Source organism: Saimiri boliviensis, chromosome 6 (genome assembly GCF_048565385.1).
Source record: "Saimiri boliviensis isolate mSaiBol1 chromosome 6, mSaiBol1.pri, whole genome shotgun sequence".
NCBI classification, from domain to species: Eukaryota; Metazoa; Chordata; class Mammalia; order Primates; family Cebidae; genus Saimiri; species Saimiri boliviensis.
The window spans coordinates 53,345,814-53,369,257 of record NC_133454.1 but is presented as its reverse complement, the minus strand read 5'-3'; the positions used below and the strand labels follow the sequence as shown (position 1 = coordinate 53,369,257).

At 54.7% G+C, this 23,444-nt stretch overlaps 1 protein-coding gene across 13 annotated transcripts; it reads left to right on the top strand.

Annotated features, from left to right (window-relative positions):
- Positions 1–265: 265 nt before the first annotated feature.
- Positions 266–12,192, top strand: FXYD2 (FXYD domain containing ion transport regulator 2). 13 transcript variants are annotated; one of them, XM_039470607.2, is made up of 8 exons: positions 339–4,125; positions 7,046–7,207; positions 7,622–7,680; positions 9,121–9,159; positions 9,357–9,431; positions 11,450–11,486; positions 11,653–11,683; positions 11,842–12,192. In XM_039470607.2, the coding sequence occupies exons 2-7, from the start codon at positions 7,077–7,079 to the stop codon at positions 11,675–11,677; spliced, it is 366 nt and encodes a 121-aa protein (XP_039326541.1). In that variant the 5' UTR covers positions 339–4,125; positions 7,046–7,076; the 3' UTR covers positions 11,678–11,683; positions 11,842–12,192. The 13 variants fall into 13 exon arrangements, with proteins under 13 accessions (XP_074256765.1, XP_074256766.1, XP_010332799.1 ...); XM_074400664.1 differs by lacking the exons at positions 11,450–11,486; positions 11,653–11,683; positions 11,842–12,192 and having other exon boundaries at positions 266–636; positions 1,200–1,259; positions 3,475–4,125; positions 9,357–10,175; XM_074400665.1 differs by lacking the exons at positions 11,450–11,486; positions 11,653–11,683; positions 11,842–12,192 and having other exon boundaries at positions 266–636; positions 3,475–4,125; positions 9,357–10,175.
- The last annotated feature ends 11,252 nt before the right edge of the window (positions 12,193–23,444 follow it).

Genomic DNA, 23,444 nt, shown 5'->3' with positions numbered 1-23,444 from the left:
GCAAGCCTCCAGCTGTTTTCAGAGGTCGGGGGGAGTTTGGTTACTGGGAGGAGAAAACCACAGCTGGAGAGAAACGGCCGCTGTTGTAGTTCAAGGATGTGAGTTCTGAGAACAGTCAAGAATGTATTTCTCTCCAGGGTATTCACTGTGGGAGAGGTGATCAAATGGGTTTGCCCTTGTCACCAGCTGGTGACCTTGACTCTTAGAGTACATTGCCCCTTGGCAGTTCTCAGAACCTCTGTGCACCATGGCTCAGGCCATCTTGAAGCCAACACTTAAGGAATGGACCCTCTGGGGCCCACCTCCTTCCAGCTCTGCTTTATAAGACCCCAGTGACCTGGCACCTGCAACCATAGCAGGAGACGGGAGCCAGAGCTCCTCAGGGTCAGGAGAGATGGAGCCTGGGAACTGCCACTTTCCCTGCCCAGTGGCCATATGGGTAGGGCAGCTGAGGACTGCCTTGGGCCAGGGGTCATGGCTTTCTAGGCGCTTCTGGTTTCTGCCTCATTGGAGCCCCTTTCCAGCTGCAAGCTAATACCAGGAGGAACTGACCTGGGGACCTGGAGTTCAAGGCTGTGAACTCCCAAAAAGGCCAGGGCCGGCAGAACTGGAGAGCCCCGTTTTGGGAAGCTGGTGGTGAGAGCCTCTGTCTCTGATCATCAGGGAGACAGAAGTGATTCCAGTGGGATTCCAGCCTATTTCCTCCCTGTCCCACCAACCCAGCATTGACCACCCTAAATGACTGCCCTGAGACTTAGGAGTCAGGAGACAATAGGGAGGCCTGCTTGGGGGAGACAGGGGAGATGGAGGCCTCGCCACTGAGGGCATCAGCTGTGACGGTGCTGAAGCATCCAGGAGAAGCTGCTGCTTCTCCCTCCCTCCCAGCGCCTCCCAGAGCTCTGGGCCTTGAAGAGAACGGGAGAGCACAGCTGGATGCTTCTTTCTCTCTAGCCTGGAACCATCAGACAAAGGAGGTTTCTTGGGTTTGTGTGGAGAAGAAAGGGAGGCTGGAGATGCAGGGTGGGTGGTGGCCAGCAGGGATCATGCCGGGGCACGGAGGGTGCTCTCAGGAGCCTGCTTTGGAGATCACCTCAGCTGGGGACTGAGCCAAGGGAAGGGATTGCTGAGAGTGTTCTTGTCTCCTGGGGTGGGGGTGGGGGGCAGTTCAGAGTAAGGAAAATGCAGCCATCATTTTTTAGGACCTTCTCTGGCCAAATGCTTGACTTACCTCGTCTCTGTTCCCACAACAATCCTGCAAGGTAGGTGTTACTGCCCCATTTTACAGATGCAGGGAGACCCAGAGGGGTGCCCTTCCCCAGGCTCAGGCAGTCCTCAGCAAAGGCTCAGGATGAAAAGGGATTTATGCATGGGTGTGTCTGGTCCTCAGAGTGCCCTGCATGGAGACTTCTAGGAGGAGGGACCCTCCTGAGCTGAGCTGCTCTCAGGATCACGGGCCACAGAGGGAAGGGCCGGGACCTCCCTGCAGGGGAGCAGGTGTCTCAGAGAGGGGCTCCCTGCCTCCAGTGCCAGCTAGGACCCATGACCTGAGCCGGCTGGGGGAGGACAGGGAATAAGTCTGAGGAAAGACTTAGGCTTGAGTGAAGCGAGAGGAGAGGACCACCTTGACTTAACAAATGCCTGCGCTTCCCCCAAGACCAAATGGGACAATTTCTGAAAATTGCTGCAAGGCTGGAGAAGGAAGGGGAGGGGAGGGGAGGAGAGAGGAGATGGGGAGGGATGGGATGCCAGAGGAGTGAGAGAGAACCCCCTTCTCTTGAGAGGGACTCTCGGGGAGCTTTCAGCAAGGTGGGGTTGCTGGCTACCTGCTGCCTCTGTGAGGGCAAACTGGGTCTTGTGACCCCTCACAGAGCAGATGACAGCAGGGAACGGGACTGCCTGAGGCAGGTCCTGGGTCTGCCTGCAGCATGGGAGAAATGATTCCACTGGGGGGCACGATGAGCTGTTTCGGGCACTGGGGAATGAACAAACAAACAGAAATCCTGGCTGTCCTGGTGCTCACATTTTTGGGGAGAGGGACAAACAAGATCAAGGAAACACACACTTTAGATCAGAGTAAGTGCCACAGAGGAAAAGCCGGGCTGAGGCGGTGGGTGAACATTTTCTGCCGGGATGCCCAGAATCGGGGCTTTGAAGAAAGCCCTGCAGGCAGCGTGAGCTGAGCTGGAAGCCCTGCAGAGGCAGAGCATTTAGGAAGCAGGAATAGTCCGGGCGGAGGTCTTCGAGGGTGACTGGAGCAGAGAGCAGGGTGGGGAGGTTGGGGACCAGTTCAGAAGTGCCTGGAGCCAGATTAAGAGGGGCTTCTTTCTGGGTCACAGAAAAGATTTTGGATATCATCCGAACCCTCTCTCTGAGGATTTTGAGCAGGAGAGGGAGCCATTTGTAAAGGGAGGGGTTTGGATAGGGTGGCCTCGGTGACCTTTGTGGTCGGACCATCGGTCACACAGGGCTCTGGATGTCTGGGATGGAGATGCCTTCCTTCGCAGCACTGGTGGTGGGAAGGGAACAGAGTGTGTGTACCGGGTTGGGGGTAGCTGGGATTTCCACTTTTCTGCACCATTTAGATTATGTTTAGATCAGATACCGCTACATCTCACCTAGGCCCGAGTTTTGTAAACGTCTCTATCCCCAGCTTGGGGAATTTCCACCTGGTGGCTCTGGGCTGAGTGGCAGGTTTTCACGTGGGAGCATGGGACAAGCCTGCCAGCTGAGCTCTTGCCCACCCGTGGGCAGGTCTGGCCCTGCCTTTGGGGTGGTCCGGAAGGAAAGGTGCAGGGAGCCTGGAGTCAGGCCTGCGGTCAGCGGCCCCGGTGCAGATCTCAGCCCATCCTGATAACAAACAGCACCTCTCCAGGCCTCCTGGTCTCCATGTCCAGAGTGTTTCAGCCATAAGGGGGCTCCCTGGGGTCTCAAGAGTCCTCCCCTCGGGACAGGGAGTATTGCAAAGAAAGAACATAGAGGTGGGAGTCAGAGTAACCAGAGCTCAGGGTCAGAGGCCGGGGCCAGAGCCAGCACCTCCCAGCTGTGTTTCTCAGTGTCTGGGTCAGAGTGGCCATGCCAGGGTGGCCACAGGAACCTGAGAGAGACCCTGTGGCTCCAAGACTGTCACATGGAGACTGCTCACCGTGGCTTTGCTGTGGGCCAGCCTTGGTGGCCGGGGAACAGGGATGCTGACTGGGCAGTGTGGTGTGTGGGCCTTCCCGTGGCTCCCTGCTGGCTCCTGGCTCCATGGTTGTCTTCTGGCCATTCCCCTCTGGTACCAACCAGCAGCCCCCAGAGGCCTCATTAGGCTGCTGGTGTCTCCGGCTGAGCCCTCCGAGGTGTGGCAGGCGGGCCTGACACCTGCGGGCCGAGTGAGGAGGTCCCAGCTGAGGAAAAGGACAGGCACAAGAGAGGCCCCATCACAGCTCTGGCTCCCAGCCCGCAGCTGCCCCCCATCTCTCTGCCAACTACCAGGACAACACAGGAAGCTGGGACCTCCAGGACAGGACCCTGGAAACCATTCCTGCTCCCCCGAGAGGCTGCAGCTGTGCCGCCCGGTCTCAGGGGACACCTAGCTACGGAGCGGGGCCTGGTGCCGGATGACTCCAAGCGAAGGCGCAGCTGGGCTGGAGGATAGAGGGACAGCTGAGTGACGCTCAGGGGACTCACATATACCCCTGAAGGTCTCCCTCAGCCTCCACCAGCCCAGGGGCCTGGGGAAGAGTGGGGTCCTTGATTTCTCCTGGCTCCTGTACCCTTTTCGGGCACCCTGAGCTGGCTACAGCATGGAGCCCCTCAAGGGAGAGGGCCGGGGCAGGGGCGGCAGTTTGCTCTGCTGCATCTGACAGCTTCCCCTTCCTCAGGTGCCAGGTGGAGGTCAGAGAATCTCTCCTGGCTTTCACGTGGATCCCTCGCCCCAACCCCCACCAGCAGGCGGGCACGAGGTAAGGGCTCCCTTGCCAGCCCTCCTCCCTGCCCTTGTCTCTTCCTGTTTGTGGGCTCCCCTGAGGTGTGAGGGGAGGGAGTGCCACTCTTTCCATCCAGGTCCCGGGCAAGTGGCACCTGCCTGCTCTCCTGCACCCTGGACACAGCCAGCAGCTCCTGCCATGGACAGGTGGTACCCAGGTGAGTCCTCTGAGCCCCATTCCTCCTCCCTGCTCAGGCTCTGACACAGGTGTGCACCCCGTCTCTTTCAAGCTCCCCAGAAGTGCAGGAAAAGCAGAAAGGAGGACAGGCAGAAATTTCCAACAAACAGCATCTCCACACAGAGTGGTGGGCCTGCTGTGACATGTGTGCCGAGCATCTCTGGAGCTGTGAGGGCTGGGAGGGCAGCTTGTCCAACCACCTCATTCGCTTGTCTGTCCATCCGTCCTTCAGAGATGCAGGAGCTCAGAAGCCGGACTTCTGGCTGCAAATCTTGGTTCCCCTACTTTCTAGCTGTCTGACCTCTGGCAAGTTATTTAACTTATCTGGGCCTCAGTTTCTTCCTCTATGAAATGGGGTGACAATAATGCCTTCCTTACCTTATAGAGTCATTGTGATGACTAAATTGATTTCTGTAAACTGCTTGAAACAGTGCCTTGTACACAGAGTTTTAAAATGCAGCCATCAATTAGCTTTTCCTATTGCTTCCTATTCATCTATCTATTGATCAAGCTATCATCCATATCTATCATCTATCTATCATCTATTTATCTATCATCTATCTATCTATCATCTATTTATCTATCATCTATCTATCTATCATCTATCTATCTAATCTACTGATCTATAGGTGCCTCTTCACCCTGCAGCGGGAGACCTCCATCCACACTGCAGCTTTTCTTGTGATCAGGGTAAATATTACCTGGCACCGTTAATGTTTAATGCCCCCAACTTGTCCCCGGCCACCCCACTGAGGAGGCCAGACACTCCCAGAAGCAGAGACAGCAGGAAGAGGGGAGGGGAGGCAATCCATTCGGCTATGGAAATGACTGGGTTGTCAACAGATACATAGATAGATGGAGAGAGAGAGAGAGAGAGAGAGAGAGAGAGAGAGAGAGAGAGAAATGAATTTATTTAACTTCCTACCTATTTTTACATCTCCTATTATTCCTGAAACACTCCACGTTGGCTTACAAATATTGACAACACAGTAAGAGAACGCGATCCCGTATAATAAAGGGAGCACCCTTGTCTGCTGTGGAGTCGGCAGTAGCTTTGGTAGCACATCTTGGAGGGTCTGGGCTTTCCACCTCTGGTTTGCCATTGACTGTGTGTTTCAGGCAAGTCCCTTCACCTTCCTGCCCTCGGTTTTTCTGGTGTCCCCAGGGGGGATCACAGCACTGCCCTGGCCACCTCTAGAGGCTATTGTGGAGCAAATGAGCAGCCTCAGTTTCTTTATCTGTAAAAAGGCACTATCAGGAATTAAGTAGTGCAGTACTTGCGAAGAGCCTGCCATGTGGTCCGTCTTCACCAAATGCTGGCTCTGCCGTGATGTTTGCACACATATGCATTTCTTGGCTCTGAAAGCAGAGGGAGCTGAAAGGGTGTTGAAGCGCCTCATCTGCAGGGTTCTGACATTCCCTCCATCTCACTCATTCGTGCTCATTTTCATTGGACAGCAACTGGCTTTTCCGTGTCCAACAGCAAACATTTAACAAAGGCTAATGCCTGTTATTTCTTCAGCCAGCACACATATAACAGTAACAATGATGCCACTCACTGTGTGCCAGGGCCGGGGCTACGCTCTTGGCATGCCTGATCTCACTTCCCCTCACAACCACCCCAGGAGCTGGGTACTGTGCCCATTTTACAGATAAAGAGACTGAGGCACAGAGAGGTGAAGTAATTGACTGAGACCATACAATTAGCAAGTGAGAGGTTCAGGGTGTGAACCCAAGTGCCGAGCCCTCTCCGTGCTTGGGGAGGATTCACAAATAGAGTGACTCCCTTCAGAAGGGCTCAAGCACCCCTGGTGGCCCCTGGCCACTGACCTTGGCTGTTTGGCGGCCATTGGACTTCAGCCTCTTTTGGAGGCCAATTCAGTGGACTAGAACTCAACCAGAATTCCGCAACACGCACAACTACCCGGCTCAGGAATCCTGGAGAGAGGGTGCTCACAGGTGAGTGGGAAGGCTGCCTGCAAGGTGTGGAAAGCACCTGCCTCCTGCAGCAGGAGGCCTGTCAGCCTCCACTTGCCCCATACTGGCTGTGTGACCTTGGGCAAGGCCTCTACCTCTCTGTGCCTTACACACCTGTCTCATCACTGTGACCTTGGGCAAGGCCCCCACCTCTCTGGGCTTACACACCTGCCTCATCAGTAAAATGGGAGATGTCAAACTTAAGAGATAAGAGTGGGGAAAGTGCTTGGTAAACCATAAAAGCAGGGGGTTCTGCCTGTGATGAAAGCCTTGCCCCGTCCTTAAAAAGCCTGCATGTGCCATGGTAAACTGGCAAGGAAACAGCCCGAGAGCCAGGCCAAATGGTGGTAGGAGGAAGTGCCCGGGGGGCGGGGGCGGCAGAGAGGGAGAGATTCGTTGGGGGTGACTGAGGCCCTTCCAACTGAGGTGTAAGCTGTGGGGTGCACACTGATGGGTGAAGAGGATGACAGATGAAGGGCTTTTCTGGGGGATCAACTGCTGGTGGGTTTGGGGGTGCTCTGGGGCTATGGTGGGGGAGCAGTGGGCCAGGTTCCTAGGGACCACTGCAGAAAAGCCTCCAGTGCCACATAAGCAACACCAGCTGCAGTGGTGGCATCCACGGTGGCCGGTGCAGTAGGCCCTGCTGGGGCTGGGGACCACTGTGGGACCCATGACGCTGGCCCCTGGAAGCTCCCAAGTACGGTATACACTGTACAAATTGTGCAACTCCCACTTCCCTCTTCCCACCACCCCAGCTGTGGCTTCTCCAGCTGGCGGAAGAGCACCACGGCTCCCCCATCCCAGCCCTTCTCTTCGGAAATTTCCTTTGGAAGCCAGCTCCTTCCCTCCCCTGCCTCCCCACGCGCCTCCTCACCCTGTGGCAGGAGCCCCCTCCATCCACACTGAGATTTTCTTGTAACCAGGGTAAATATTACCTGGCACTGTTAATGTTTAATGCCCCCACCTCGTCTCGGGCCACCCCGCGGAGGCTACCAGACACTGTCGGAAAAGCAGAGACAGCAGGAAGAGGGGAGGGGAGGCAGTCCATTCTTCTGGGGAAATGACCGGGCTGTCTACGGGCGATGGTGAGTGTGCTGCTGTGTGCCCCGGCGTGTGCGAGGCTGGGTGGCTCTGCTTGGCCTGCCTTGGTGGGGACAGCTGGACCCCCCTCTTCCCTCTCCTGCCACCTTAGCCTTCCAGAGTACTCAGCCCCTCTTCCGATCAGGCTCCTCTCTAAGAAAATTTGCAACTTAAAAGAGGACGCTGCTTGAACACGTTAGAAAGATAGCTTGAGCAGATTTGCTGGAGAGCTGAGCGTCCCTCCTCGGCCTCCTGACACACCCCCCGGCTGAGTTCAATGCATCTTGCTAGACCCTCTGAACTCAGGCAGGAGGCAGACGCGGTCCATCTGGCCGGGAAGGGAGCAGGCCCCTTTGGGCAGCCTCCCTAGGCTGGATTTGGTATGCGCGGCCCCCAAGTTCAAGTCACACTCCCCAAAGGCTTCCTGTGACAGGAACTGACTCAGGCCTGGACCCAAGAGGGGCGCCTGCTGACAGAGGTGGGTTTTGAGCCGGATGCTGAAAGGGAAGGGTGCTGGGCAGGGAGGGTCTCAGCAAGCGGCCCAGGGCAAGGTGGCCATGGAGGAGGGGGTTTCCTGGGGTGTGAGGGGAAGCCCTGGCTTGCATCTAGCTGTTGCTCTGACATTTAAATCCTGTATGACCTTGAACAAGGCCGGAACCAAATCTGGGAAGATGGCCCTGAAGGCCTTCTGTACCGGACCTGTGCCCTCATGGCCTCCCTGAGCACCCAGCACCTCAGGCCTGCCAGGATGGGCCCCGACTCCTCCCGCCTGTTCTCTCCTGGCGGAGGGACTGGTCACTGGGGATGGCGGGGCTTGCCAGGCCCCGAAGCTCACCACGGCCCAGGGCACAGTTCGGCACAGCCTGGGAGAGGCTGACTTGCTCATTCCTTCCTCCTCGGGCTCTACTTCCCTGGTGCAAGAAGGGGCTCCAGCAGAGAAGGAAAGAGGGGCAGCCCTCAGTGGTGGTGGAAGTGTCCCGGCCAGGCCATAGGCTAGCTGTCTGGGTCAAGTGTCTTCAGCTGCAGGGCACCACTGTGAGACCCACCTGCTGAGCAGCTCCAAATCTGGGGGAGACCACGGGAGGCAGGGGCAGAACCTTGCCTCAAATGGGCTCCTTCCTTCCTGCCATTGAGAGGCTGCAGAGCTAAGAGTTTACACACCAGCATTCTCAGCCCCCTGCTGCCCGGGTTCAAACCCCAGCTCTACTCCTGACTTGCTGTGCAACTGTGGGGGAATTACTTAACTTCTCTGTGCTTCCATTCTCACATGGATTCCACTGAAATGGCATTGATGCCTCATAAGGTTGCTGTCATGGTTAGAGGAGTTAGGGTTTTGCTAGCTTTTGCCCATGCCTGACCAGCACCATATATTAATGTTTCTTAACTAGACCTGCGTCCCCTGAGGATGGTAACGTAGGAGAGCAGGTCTGTCTCAGCTTTCAGTGGGACTTTGGATAAATCTCCACGGTGGGCTTGGCTTCCACCTTCTGTCTGATAAGTTTAAGGTTTTGTTTTATTTATTCATGCATTTCACAAATACCTCCTAAGCACCTCATAGCCAGTTGGTTCTGTGGAGAGAGGCCGCTGGGAGTCTAACAGGAGAGGCCTCTCCTGGACTTTTCTACCATGGTAGAAAGCAAGGAGCAGGAGAGAGCCAGCCCTCTCAAGTGTCAGAGGCCCCCCAGACAGCACAGATCCCCCTCGGACACTGGGCGTTTGGTCCCCAGTTGACTGTGTCTGAAGCCGCCTAGGGCAGAAGCCTGCAGGCAAAGGTTTAAGCAACACCCCCAGCCCAGCCTCCCCTCACCGCTTGGACCCTCAGGGATCCTCTGGGAAGGGAAGGACAGGGAATTCCAGCCGCTCCAGTGCAGGCCCACTGTTGGTGACTCCTCTCCTCCCGCCTCTGGCTCTCTCCTAGGCAGCAGCCCCAATGCGGACGTGGACCCGTTCTACTACGGTAAGCCTGGGCCCGCGTGCACCCTTCCCAAGCACTCAGGACCCCTCCCACCAAGCAGCGGCCTCTCCCAGCCCCGGGTCCACACTCTGTGCCCCTTACTTCCATGGTTGCCATGGGCTACCGGGGGCGGGCTGCAGGGAGAAACCACTGCTGGGAAAGAGCACTCATGCCGCCCCTCTTGCCCTCTCTTTCCTGAGACTATGAGACTGTCCGCAAAGGGGGCCTGATCTTCGCTGGGCTGGCCTTCATCGTGGGGCTCCTCATCATCCTCAGTAAGTGGGGTGGCCTCCAGGGAAGGGGTGCTGGCCAGGGCACATCTCTTCTTAAGGCTGCTGAGCAGGCTGGCTTTCCAGAGTCCCCAAGGGAGGGGTGAGCCTCCCCACCACTTCCGCCCCTGCAGGATGGGGGAACCCATGCTGGGTGGGATGCCAGGCTCTCAAGCACAATGTGAGGTTCCTGTTTGCTCAAGTGCACCTTCCAGTGGGCCCAGGAGGAGCTGCGGATGCGGGAGCGAAGCTGCAGGGTAACCCGAGGGCCAGGCTCGGGGACTGCACCGGCCACTGCTAACCATGGGTCCCAAACTCACCCGTTCAATAGGGATGATCCCACCTGCCCCACAAGATTAGAGCTAGCCTCCAGAGACACGGCAGTCAGAACAGTACTTTAAGATGGTCCAGTGCAGGCCGAGTGCGGTGACTCATGCCTGTAATCCCAGCACTTTGGGAGGAGGAGGTGGGCAGATTGCCTGAGGCCAGGAGTTCAAGACCAGCTTGGCCAACATGGTGAAATCCTGTCTCTACTAAAAATACAAAAAAAAAAAAAAAAAAAAAAAATTAGTCAGGCATAGTGCACCCCTGTAATCCCAGCTACTCAGGAGGCTGAGTCAGGGGAATTGCTTGAACCAGGGAGGTGGAGCTTGCAGTGAGCCGAGATCGTACCTCCACACTCCAGCCTGGGCAACAGCGCAAGACTGTCTCAAAAAAAAAAAAAAAAAAAAAAAAAAAAAAAAAAAAGAATAGTTTAGTGCAGACTTGGAGTGCTCTGGGAGAGACAAGGAGTTTATATATCTCCAGGCTCCTGAGGGGCACACAGCAAGAGTTTAATATCTGCACATTGACTTGTTTTGGTTTAACCCAAAGAAAAATACACAGAAAACACAAACACAACCCATGATAAACAGCTACAGCAAGCACAGCTGTGGACTCTGAAATTCCAAGGCTGGGGCGCAGTCCGGCAGGTCTGCCCATTTTCCCATGTTGCCCGTGGCAACTCCCGGAGGGCAGAGCCGGTTGGCAGCTGAGCACACAGGCACAGGAGGCAGGTGGCCTGAGCAAGGGGCTCTGCTTTGGACTTGCTGCCATCCTTCTCTGGAGAGCTGTTCATCGGGCAGCTACTCTGTGCCCAGTGTTGTGACGGGCACACCATGATGGCCCAGTCTCTGCTGCTGCTCTTGATATGCCAATAGCCCACCATGGATCTGCCCCAATAAATGTTTGCTGACTGACTGACTGAGGCTCTTGAAAGCCTGTGGTCCAGCCTTATATAAAGAGAGAGATGGCTGGGCATGGTGGCTCCTGCCTGTAATGCAGGCATATTAGGAGGCCAAGGCAGGAGGATCTCTTGACACCAGTAGTTTAAGACCAGCCTGGTCAATATGGTGAGATCCTATCTATACAAAATTTTTTGGGTTTTTTTTGAGACAGAGTCTCTCTCTGTCACCCAGGCTGGAGTGCAATGGCACTATCTCGGCTCACCGCAACCTCCGCCTCTGGGGTTCAGGTGATTCTCCTGTCTCAGTCACTGGAGTAGCTGGGATTACCTGCCACCATGCCCAGCTAATTTTTGTATTTTTTCTAGTAGAGATGGGGTTTCATCATGTTGTCCAGGCTGGTTTCGAACTACTGACCTCAGGCGATCCACCCGCCTTGGCCTCCCAAAGTGCTGGGATTACAGGCAGGAGCCAAAAACATTTTTTAAAATCAGCTGGGCATAACGGTGTGTGCCTGTAGTCCCAGTTACTTGGGAGGCTGAGGCAGGAGGATTGCTTGAGCCCAGGAGCTTGAGGCTGCCGTGAGCTATGATCGCACCACTGCACTCCAGCCTGGGTGACAGAGTATGACCCTGTCTCAAAAAATAAAATAAAATAAAATAAAATGTGACAGTCAAATGTGGCTGGCCCTGTGGTGGTGCTGGCAGGAGGGAGGTAGGAGAGACTGGAAGGAGTTAGAGTCTTCCAAGGTCTCTTTGGGAAATGAGTTCATGGAAACAAATCTCCCTTTTTCTTTTCAAGGCAAAAGATTCCGCTGTGGGGGCAACAAGAAGCGTAGGTGAGCGCTGCCTGGGGTGGCCGATGAGGGGGTTGGGCCCGGGAAAGGAGGGGCGGGCTGAGGATTTTGTCTCTGAGGCTGTGGAAGGGTCCCCAGCCTCAGGGATCCCTAGACCTTCCCCCCTCCCCCCGCCCTCTCACCTGTGGCTTTTCCTTCCCCACCCAAGGCAAATCACTGATGATGAGCTGTGACATCAGGTACCCTAGGAGAGCCTGGGGGAAGGGGCGGGCAGGGCAGGCTTGGGAGCAATGGGGAGGGGTTCTGGCTCCTGGAGTGGGTAGGGAAGAATTTTAGGGTCGTCCACACATCAGCCAAGTGGTCTGTCACCCATGGTGTGTTTAAAATGATTGCCAAGGGCCTGGCATGGAGTGTGTGCTACAGGAGATCACAGAGGAGCCCTGGAGAAAAGTGAGATGGACAAGGAGGACGTAAAACCCCGACCCCTGGTGCCACCCACCCAGCCCCATTCCGCCTTTGTCTTCTCAGTCCCGGCTATGCCATCCGCTGCCCTGGGGTCAGCTGGAAAGCCGGGCATGCCCCTGCCTTTGGCGTCTTCCCATCTTCCCTGGGCTGTAGACCTTTGTCACCATCACTGCCAGCGCTTGGGCTGAAGGAAGCTCCAGGCTCAATGTGACCCCCAGGTGGGCATCACCACCTCCTGTCCCGTGCCAGCTCATGCTCATAATAAAGCCAGCGTCAGAGATCACTGCTTCCCTCGCCTGCCTGCCTGTCTCCCTCCTCTTTTAACCACCCACCTCTCCACGTTCAAGTACAAATACAGCTGGGTCTCACTTGTTTTTCTATTAATTGTTCAGGCACCTGTCTGCCTGTAAAAGCAAGAAGTTCAGTGTTGTCATCTGCAAGCCACTCCTCACACCCCCTGAACTGGCAGGAGCCCTGTGGACAGAGGACTGAGCCTGTCTTTTATATGTCTGGGAAGTGTGAAAGGCTCCCAGGGTCAAAGCCATGGGCCTATTGGATATCCATGAGGCCTCTGCCCCAGGCACTAGGCGCTGCTGTTGGGATCCCGGTGACCCTGCCTGGAAGTTGCTTCGGAGAGGTCCCAGGCTACCCAGACAGGCCTGTACGTGGCCACATTCGTGTGCTCTGCCATTTTCCACATGGACACCCTGGGCCAGGGTGGGTGGGTCTGGGGGCCTGGTGCTGGGCCTCTGCACGTGTCCTGAAGGAGCCAGCCCTCTTCCCAGCCCCCTCCTGGTACTAAGCTCAGGCCACATCTTTCCACTCTTGGAGCCACCTATTTAGAGACTTGGTTAATCCCAGGGCCGGGGGCCAGGGAACAGACAGTGAGAGTGAGACCGTTGTTAAGCTTGCTCCAGCCGGCGTCCATGCAGGCAGGGACCCTCAGCCTGAGATGCTGCCAGGTCGCTCCTCCTACCAGTGCCGGACTCCTAATGTGATCTTTGCTGTGAGTCCAAGGTCAAGGCCGTGCAGGGACGGCCTCCGGGAGTTTCTGAATTCAGGAAGAAGCCCGCCTTTCCTTTCCCTCTCTTCACTCAGAGGCCGCTAAGGCTGGAGGGATGGTGGGATTCTGGCACCACCTAGTGTCAGGCTTTCTCAACTGGCCTGCAAGCTGTTGAGGGAGAGGAGGGGAAAACCGGCATGAGAACCAAGCTACCGGAGCAGGAAATGAACAGGGCGTGTTTGGGGGCCAGAGACAGCATGGACCCCGCTTCACTTGGGAATTAAGCTCTTTGTCTTAATCCACTGCCCTCACTCCCTGAAAACCACCAACCTGCCTACACAGAAAGCTTGGGCAGGGAAGGGTCCTTAGAGAGCGAAACAGATCATCTTCAATCCACAGAAGGGGAAACTGAGGCTCTAAGAAAGGCCGTGGCTTGTCTGGAGTGACATGGCCAGATTGCGTCAGAGCCAGACCAAATTCAGGGCTCCAGCTCCCCTTCCAGGGCTCTTCCCACCACATGGACATCCAAAGGATGGGGAGTGTGGGGCAGGGGTGGACTCCCCGCTGACCACCTGTGGGTTTGGAGAGCTAAGGGGAGAGAGGGAAGGCCCAGAAGTGGGAGGAGGACAGGAGCCACACAGGGGAAGGTCTGGTGACTTACAACCCAGCACCAAGTCCTTGTGATACTCCGCTCCAAATGGGGACTCACTGGTGACAGGGAAAATGTGTTGGCCAAACCCTTAAACGGAATTCAGTTTTTCCACACAGGAGATAGGGGCACACACTTGAGCTCCCCCTCGAGGGTGGGAGAAATGAACATAAATGGGGCAGGTCCAGCCACGGGGGCTTTCAGGAGGAGTGGGGCTCCCAAAGCCTCTTGGATGTGGCAGCAAGGCAAACAGGAAGAGAGGGTATTCCAGACCAGTGGCTCACCCCAGGAGAAGCAAGAGCACTGGAGAAAGGTCACGTTTCTAGAATGTTCTAGAATGTTCCATACAGAGGACCATCCAGCCTGCCACCCTCAGAGGGAAATTCCAACTGCTCTGGATGAGTCACTTCCCCTCACTGAACCTTCTTCAAAGGCCTCCCTCCTTGTGAAATGTAAGGCTTTATCAGGTCTGAACCTGGGAGGCTTTTCAAACCACCACGTACCCAGATTCCCCCAGCCCAGTTGAATGTGAGGCTTGAGGGGTGGCCCATGCAGGCTGAGGCTTAACAAGCCCCATGGCCCAAGGTGGCATTTGGAGGCCTGGGACCTGCTTCCTAGCCAGGGCTCTTGTGAACATTTCCCTTCCCTCTCCAGAAAGGTCACCTGGACTGCCAGTTCCTGAACTCTCACTTCACTTTGGAATTTTCCACAATTCAGACCTGCACTGAGTCACAGAAACTACCAAGCCTGGGAAGTGATTGGGTGAATTAATCACACAACGCCTACTATGACAGCCTCTGTCTGGGAGTGCAATTCCCTTTTTGACCACGAGAGAGAGCATGTGGCTTACGCCGAATCCCCTCCAATTGCATGTTTTCGACTCAGCCTTTCTGAGGGCCTTTGCAGGGGAGGAGGGGCTCCTGGCTCCCGAATGGTCAGCCCTGGGCCCTGATTTCCTAGGAAAACCTTCAGCTCTTCTCATTCTGCTTTTTCACAGCCCCCTGCCCCCTACCCTGCCACCAGGTACAGCACTTGCCCCACTCCGGGGTAATTCTTGGCTGTGGGGTCTTAAGTGCTCATCCTTTCCCAGAAGCAGAGACCACGTGTGATCTACACATCTTCCCCAAAACCCGGGGAACAAGGACACCTCTCTAATCCCGCAGTCAGAATAAATCAATGATAATAGGACATGGGGAGGGGCAGAGATGTCAAGCAGGGACGTTTGTGGGGTGGGAGGGGAAAGAGGCTTTGCCTGAGTATCTGTTCCCAACCCTAGCTGCAGAGTGTCTTCTGCAACTGGTGGGGGATGGGTGGCTGTTCCACCTCCCCAGGTGAACTCCACGTGGAGCAGAAGGTGAAAGTCACAGCCTAGTAGGTGGGCATGGCCAGGTGAGGGTGAGGGTAATGCAGGCAGGAGGAACAGATGAGGGCCCAAAGGAAACTGGACTGTGTCACTGTCTGGGGAGAGGGCAGATAGCTCTGTCCCGCCAGCAGCCTCACTCAGCCCCTGGGAGAGCACTTCCAGAGCCCCCAGGCCCAGAGCTGCTGGCCTTGGTCAGCAGGGTTGCAGGGTCTCTAATGAGTATGCTGAGTCCTGACCTTCCTCACAGCACCCATGAACAGGAAGAGCTGGGCAGGAAGCCCAGGGAGGGCCAGGAGAATTAGCCTGTGAGCCAGCAGCCAGTCCCGCCCCTACCCCTTGCTAACAGGTCCAGTGCCCAAACCCTTCCAGCTTCTGCACAGCTCCAGAAAAAGAGCCCTGTGGGCATGGGAGCAAGAGGGCTTCTGCCAGGTTCTGGCAGGCACTCCCTGGCTGGGTGGCCTGGACTCCCCCATCAAAGGAACTAGAGCCTTGCACAGGCTGATCTCCAGCTCCCACAGGCTCATCTCCCACCCAGGGTGAGGGTGCCCCTGGCACGGGCCTCCAGTTTTTCCAAATGCTTCGGGACATCGGGAGAAATCTCCAACCCGCCCCAGCAGCTCTGAACTCTCTCTGGTACCGGAGGAAGGAAAGGGTGCCCCCAAGAACTGAGCGTCTCCACTGGCGCTGCTTCTAGTGAAGGAAGCGGGCTCCCTGAGTAGAGAGGGGTGGGAGTGGAGGGCACGCGGGGGGTTTGTGCTGAAGACAGGCCCAGGGCAGGGGTGGTGCAGAATCTCCTCCCAGGCTCACCCACTCCAGCTTTGCTCTGCTCCGCACGGCAGGGCTGCTGCAGGGAAGATGAGTCGCCTCCCTGTTGATTTGAGGCCCCAGGCAGCTGAGCTCTGAACTGCAATTCAGCAGGGGCCTCTGGGGCGGGTAATCCGTGCCTCGCCACGCGCCCATTCTTCATTCCTCGCAGGCTGCCTAACAAATGCCTGGCCAGCGGAGGTGAGAGGCAAGTGCCATGGCAGTTCGGCCCTGTTGTCAGAGCGAGTCACTGGCTGGGAAGATGGATCTGTCCTGGGCCTCAAAGCCAGGGCCACAGCAGCCTCTGTTCTGGGCATTGGGAAGGCAGAGCTGAGCCAGGGCTGCACTGGGAGAGCCGAGGAGGGGCCCGAGTGTCTCAGCCTTGGAAGAAATCTGGGGCTCAGACTCAGTGCCCCTCCCAGCTCTGGCTGCAGGAGGAGGCTCGCAGGCTGTGGACACTTCATTGTTTCCCGCTGAGGGACTGAGGACTTGGGAGGAAATCCTGCTTAGAACTTCGAACCTCCATTCCCAGAGCTTCAACCAGACACTGGAGGGGCAAAGAAGGTGGCATCAGGAGATCATGGGGAGAGTCTCCCCCAGGCGTGGATGGACCTCCTGCCTGGAAGGGGCTGGGACGAGCTGTATTCAGGAGTAGCGGCTCCCCAAGCGCTGTTTTGGCAGATTTCATTTTCAGTTTGTAGTCAGTGGGGCCTCAGATGTGAAGGGAAAGTCAGAATTCAAGGTCCCCTAGCAGGTGCCCCAAGAGGGGCAAGGCACCGGGACTGGTGGTGCCCGTCCCAACAGCACCTGCCAGGGGACCGCGAATCTCCCTGAATTCGGAGCTTCCCTTAACAGGGTGCAGGTGAGAGCAGGTCAGGAGCACTCTGGGAACGGTGGGGGCCCAGCCTGGCCTGTCCCACTCCTGTGGGTTTGCTGGGCTGCCTGCTGTCACCCTGAGTGACTCCCCAAAGTTCCTCAGCCCCAGGAGGCCTCCAGTCACCGCGGCTGCTAGTGTCACTAGATCTCTAAACTTGGTTCCCTTTTCAAGAAGTGCTCACTGTCACTTCCTCAAAGGGTTTCTTTGGTGTCACTGAGAGGAATTCCCCCGGTAAGCAGGGCAGCAGGGAGGGTAGAGGAGGGGAACATTCTGAGCTGGGGCAGCCATTTGTGGCCCCGGAAGCCATGGCTGCAGCTCAGCGCATACCACACCACAGAAGGTGGAAAATCGGCTTCACTGCCAGCTCTGCCCTTGGCCTGCTGTGTGATCTTGGGAAGGCCCTGGTCTGTCTCTGGACTTGGCTTTGGAAAAAACAGACACAAGATAAATGTCCCAAGCTTCAGCTCACACGTCAAGGAGCTGTGACTTTTTAGGGGACGAGGTAAAGAGAGAGCTGTGGCTGACCCCTGCTCCCTCCCGCCCCTTGGATAGCTGTTCTTAGAGCAAAGCTGGCTGCACCCCCACAGCCCCTGCAAACACACACTTGCCTACTCCTGGAGTGAACACAGAGGTGCCCAGCAAGTGATGAAGGCAGACAAAAAGACTCACTTGACAAAGCAAAGGAGATGAGGCTGGCTTGGCCCCGAGCCAGGAGCATGTTGAATTCTCTTGCGGTCTTTGTTTCCTGAAAGGCCTATCAATCAGTAACTGTGTGCGTGCCAAACCCAGCCCACACGGGAACCCGGTGTCCTCTGCTCTGCAGTAAATACTACTTCAGGTCTCGTGTCCGAGGTCCATATGCTCCCAACACAGCTAATAAAATCATCCAGGAGTAGCCTGGAGCCTGCAGACAGCCACCCCAGGGGGCAGGAGTGGGACGGGCCAGGCTGGGCCTCTGTTGTTCCAAGAGTGCTCCTGACCTGCCCTCTCTAGCACCCTGGGCACCTGGTAGGGGACCCTGAATCACCCTGAATTCTGAGCTTGCCTTCGCATCTGAGGCCCCACTGCTTACAAGCTACATGAAGGCAGGGATTGCGTCTGCAAGTTCACCCACCGATCCTACTTGGGGCTGGCATTTGGGAAATCCTGGACTAGAAGATAAACTAGAAGTTTTATGTTCTGTAGTTTCATAAACACTGTTCACTGAAGCTTGTCAAAAACACTAATACAGTGTCTGGCACATACTTGATTGTCAACAAAGTTTGCCGAATAATAAATGACTGAAACACACGCAATTAACCAACCCAGCAGGAGCCTTGGTGAACGCTGCCTCATCCCTCACCCATTCTACACGTCCGTAGTACTTTGTGGCGTATGTAGCTCGTTTACACACATGATCCTGTTCAATCTCTTTAATGAGTTGGGTATCATAAGCCCCATTTTGCAGATGAGAAAACTGAGGCTCCTAGACACTGGAGGACTTGCCCAGGGTTGCCCAGCTGGTCGGTGACCCAGCCAAGCTCACACCCACGTCTGTCTAGCCTGCTCCAGCAGCTCTGCCACTGTCCCGCCCCCCTTCATATCGTTTCCACGGCAAAGCCTGTGAGGAGGAAAAATCCATCCAGAGAGACGAGTCTTCAGATCTGTTGGGGATGCCTCAGAGTCGGGAGAGGTGACCTCAGGAGTTTGCCTGAGACCCGGGGCTTCACTGCCAGCGCCTGGCCTCCCTTAGAGCGCTTAGGGCACCTTTAATACATGTTTATTGAGTGCACACGTGACTGGTTGACTGGAGGAGTGAATGAGTGAGGTTGTGTGTGCATGTGTGTGAGATTGTGTGTGCACATGTGAATGTGAGTGAATGTGTGTGTATGTGAATGTGAGTGTGAGTGTGTTCGTGTGTACATGAGTGTTTGAAATTGTGTGTGTGCGTGTGTGAGATTGTGTGTGCATGTGTGGACATGTGTATATGAGTATGTGTGAATGTGAATGTGTGACTTGTGTGATTGTGTGTGCGCAATGTGTGTTGCAGAATGTGTGTGAGTGAATGTGTATATGATTGTGTGTGAGCAGGAGTGTGTGAGTGTGACTGTGTGTGAATGTGTGTGTATGTGACTGTGTGAGAATGAGTGTGTGTGAATGTATGTGTGAATGTGTGTGTGAGTGTGTGTGTTTGTGAACGTGTGTGTGTGTTGTGAGTTGCTAGTTGTGCTGGAACTGAGGAGGAGCAAAGACACAGGGGGGTGAGTGGGTGGACCTGGTATCTGGACCCTGTGCAGCGATTCAGCCTCCTCAGCTGAGAATGAGGGGTCCGTTTTGGAGGACACCATTTGTCCCCTCCAGCATTTCCTAGAGGCTGGCAAGGACACAGGCTGGGGCAGGGAGTGAGCCCAGACTCCGGTGTCAACTGCGAGGCGTGACAGGGGTGAAGCGCAGGGCCTGCATAGTGGAGAATTTGAGTGGCCGTCATCTACGTGGACTGCACAGCAGCCAGCGGCACCACCATCCCATCATGTGGCACTAGGGGGAGGCAGACACCAGGTGCCCTGTGCGGAGGCCTGGTTCCTTCCGCAGAGGACAGCAGAGACTTACCCAGCAGCGGACTAGGGAGGAGGGATGTCCTCTCCAGCTGTCAGAGCCACGCCCAAGGAGCCAGGCACAGCGGGGACCAGGGCTCCCCACTTCCCACAGCTTCCACCCTTCCCACACTGCACTTACCTCTAGTGCAGACGCGGCAGCTGACCTCCCAGGACCCCACCCTGGAGCTTGGCACTGAGCTCTTCTCCAAATGAGGCAAGACTTCTCCTAAACCAGGGGTCTCAGGGCAAACTCCTTGAGATCGCCTCTCCCGACTCTGAGGCATCCCCAACAGATCTGAAGACTCGTCTCTCTGGATGGATTTTTCCTCCTCACAGGCTTTGCCGTGGAAACGATATGAAGGGGGGCGGGACAGTGGCAGAGCTGCTGGAGCAGGCTAGACAGACGTGGGTGTGAGCTTGGCTGGGTCACCGACCAGCTGGGCAACCCTGGGCAAGTCCTCCAGTGTCTCGGAGCCTCAGTTTTCTCATCTGCGAGATGGGGCTTGTTATATCGAACTCATTAAAGAGATTAAACGGGATCATGTGTGTAAATGAGCCCTACGTACGCCACGAATTATTATGGATGTGTAGAATGGGTGTGGGATGAGGCAGCGTTCACCAAGGCTTCTGCTCGGTTGGGCGATTGCATGTGTTTCAGTCATTTATTATTCAGCAAACTTTTGTTGACGTTCAGGTATGTGTCAGACACTGTATTCGTGTTTTTGACAAGCTTAAGTGAACAGTGTTTATGAAACTACAGAACATAAAACTTCTAGTTTATCTTCTAGTCCAGGATTTCCCAAAAGCCAGCCCCAAGACCTATGCTAAGCTTCTTACATCCAAATACTGGGGAATAGAAAATAGAGATCGCAGATTCTGTAGCGTGGGACCTCTCTCTCCCTTCTCCTCACCTGTACCTGCGAGCATGTGTGGCTGTGTGGTTTGGGAGCCACTGAGACCCAGAGATGGCAAATGCTCTCAGCAGATAGCATGTCCCCTGCCAAGGGCTTCAGGCATGCACCTATTAACTTTTCCAGAGGGGCAGGGACAGCCTCGGTCTCAGGTCTCCTCTTGAAGGTTTGACCTATAGGAATGTGTCAGCAGAGTGCCCAGAATATGGAGTCAGAAGGCCTTCTAATTTCATATTCTGTCACTTAGTGGCTCTGTCATTTAGTGGCAGCGTAATTTTCAGCAAGTCATTTGCTTTCTGAAGCCTCAATTTCCTCATCTGTAAAATGGGGATATTGATGCCTTTCTTGCTGTGGAATCTTCATGTGAGCATACTTTGAAAACTGCAGGCTAGGCACGGTGGCTCACACCTGTAATGCCAGCACTTTGGGAGGCTGAGGCAGATGGATCACAAGGTCAGGAGTTTGAGGCCAGCCTGATCGATGTAGTGAAACCCTATTTTACTAAAAATGCAAAAATTAGCAGGGCATGGTGGCAGTCGCCTGTAGTCCCAGCTACTTGGGAGGCAGAGGTGGAAGAACTGCTTGGACCCAGAGACGGAGGTTGCAGTGAGCCAATCCCACACCTTTACACTCCAGCCTGGGCACCAGAGTGAGACTCTGTCAAAAAAAAAAAGAAAACTGCAAAGCTCCACTTTTTAACCCAGATAAAAGCCAGAACCAGACTGACTTTTCAAAGGAGAAACCCTTCAGGCTGAATTTTCTTCCACTACTTCCAAGTCCAACTGTGTCTCATATTGAAAGATGATCTCCATGGAGGAACCCCCATCCCGCCCAGAGGTTTCTCATACTCAGTCTTTGGGCGACACCTGCTGGCCGTACCAGGTACTGTGTCCTCCCGTAGCTAAACAGCTCTGCGGAGGACGCTTACCCATCTCCTTAGACATTCGCAGCCACGCTGCAGGTCAGTGTTCTAGTCCCACTTCTACAGATCACAAAGGTGAGACTTGGTCCTCCCAGCTCATGAGAGGTGCAGTGAATCTCTCACTCCGGGTTCTTGGCTCCATCTTATCCCTACTTCTTGCTCTTAGGCTGGACTGATTGGGGAGTCCTCTGCCTGGGAGGAGGACAACTCCCCACCCCCCAAATCATCCTGAAGTAGGCACTGGGATTAGGGGCAAGGTCAAGGTTGAAGCCAGGACAGATCAGGTTGACCCTGTGTCAACAGCCCCACCAGGCAGCCCACCACATCCAGTTGTTCCCCGTCTGCAGAACAACCAGACAGATGCCCGGGGCTTCAGTAATACAAATTCACTCTAAGGAGGCAGAGAGATGCCATTTGGCCAGGCTGTGTGGTGAGGAGCTGGGGACGCGCTGCCCCCTGAAGCTGTTGCCTCCGTGCCCACTGTGTGGTGCCGTGGCAGCCTGAAATCCCGTGCGTGGCCCGGGGAGAGTGGCTGCACCTGGCCAAGGAACTGCTCAGTCAGGAGGTGAAACGTATTGTGATTGAGAATGAGAATTTGGCCTCATCCTTGAGAGATGTCCACAGACTGATCAATGGATGAAATTATATAACACCTGAAACTTGCTTCCGAAAAATTCATGGTGATGGGAGCGGGGGGCACGGATGAATCAAAACTGGCTGCAAGTCAACTATTGTATCATCTGGGAAGTAAGGGCATAGCGATTAGTTATATTATTCTCACTACTTTTGTATATGCTTGAGATTCTCCATGTTCAAACTTTCTAAAAAATGTAACAGCAGAAAAACTACCACCACCACCAAAGTCAATACAAAGAATGATGACTCGAAATTAGACTGCCTTGAGCATCTGATGTGGTATGAATTGGACAAGTTAGTTAATTTCTCTATGCCTCAGTTTCATTGTCTTTAAAATGGCAATGGTAATAATCATACCAGTCTTACACGGTTGTTTTGAGATTCTGCCTCTAGAGTAATTAGCACAGTGCTGGCCCCACAGCAAGCTCTGAATTCTAATCATTGTTATTAGTAGGAGTCCAGGGCTCTGGCTATTATTTGCCAAAAGAAGCAGCTACTTTAGCTGATGCAGACAAACAATTCATCAGCCCAGCTCAGAGTTCAGACTGAGGAGTCTTTGAGGACACAGCCCTGAATTGCCATGTGCCGGGCGTATGGGTGTCTCAGATGGGTAGACACACACCACAGAGTCAGGCTTTCCATAGACCCTGTAGGGAGGCCTTCTCCCTGCCTCTCTGCATATCCTTCCCATTGCTCAAGCCTAACTCACATCCACTTGGTTTTTGCTGACCACTCCTTTGTCCGAGTTTAAGCAGCTCTCTTCACAGATGCATCGAACTTCTGCCCTACGTGAGATTGTAAAGGTCATCAAACCCAGTCACATCATCATAGCTTCATTCGACAGTCATCAAAGACCTGCCTTGGGTAGATGGAGTGGTGAGCAAGGTGGGCAAGTGATTGAGGCCAATACGGACTGGGAGGGAGGTAAACACCACTTAGCTGAGTGCAGGCCAGGAGGTCAGGAGCCCTGGACCTAAGCCCTGACTTTGCCATGTGACCTGGGATGCCCTTCACCTGCTGGCCACTGTTTCCTTCTGGATGGGAAAAGGCACTTGCAAGAGATGCTCCCCAGGTCTCTTCACCCTCTGCTGACTCTGAGCATGTAGGTCTCCCTGTGTTGCTCTTTAAACGTCTTCCTCACTGGAGTGCAAGCTTCCCCAGGGCAGGAACTCTGTGCTAGACTTTCTAGGGATCCGGGAGCTCCTTGCATGGGAGCTGGGTACAGACTTGCCAAAAGAATGAATATAACAACAAAATACACTTCCTCCAGGCCGAGTGTGGGCCAGAAACAGTGAAAGAACAGAGTTTTTAACCAGGAGAGGTAGGAAATGGATCCCCCCAAAATCTCATACTGTACCACTGGGAGATTGATGATGACCACCAGCAAGTTAAAGCCTGCAGTAAAAAACAAAAGCAAAAGCAACTCCCACAAAAATCTATTTACCTTTGATTATTCCAGTGTTTTCCAAACCTATTTGACCATAAATCAGTTTTTGCACCTTACTTATTACCTTATCATGAAACACTTGTGAAATGTTATATTAGATCTTTTTGCATTTTCAGTCAAGTTTATTAAAAACAAAGTCAAGTTTGGTAAAGATGCTAGGTTTCAATGTCACCATGGCCTGAAATGGAAACCTCATTACTGCATTCTTAGCTGAGCTCTGCCACCCTCCCTGGGGCTGGGCTAGGACCTTAGAAGACATTCTGAGCCACCCATTCTGTAAGTGCCATTTGACCCAGGCAACACCTCCTTTCCCAACATTTGCCAAATGATGAGTGAGATCATGTTTT

What these genes read in the sequence shown, in the direction of transcription:
- FXYD2 (XM_074400665.1), top strand. Translation starts at nt 7,077, where the DNA reads ATGCCCCCACCTCGTCTCGGGCCACCCCGCGGAGGCTACCAGACACTG. An exon ending in AGGGGCGCCTGCTGACAGAG is followed by an intron (nt 7,681 to 9,120) that starts GTGGGTTTTGAG and finishes GCTCTCTCCTAG; the next exon opens with GCAGCAGCCCCAATGCGGAC. An exon ending in CGTGGACCCGTTCTACTACG is followed by an intron (nt 9,160 to 9,356) that starts GTAAGCCTGGGC and finishes CTCTTTCCTGAG; the next exon opens with ACTATGAGACTGTCCGCAAA.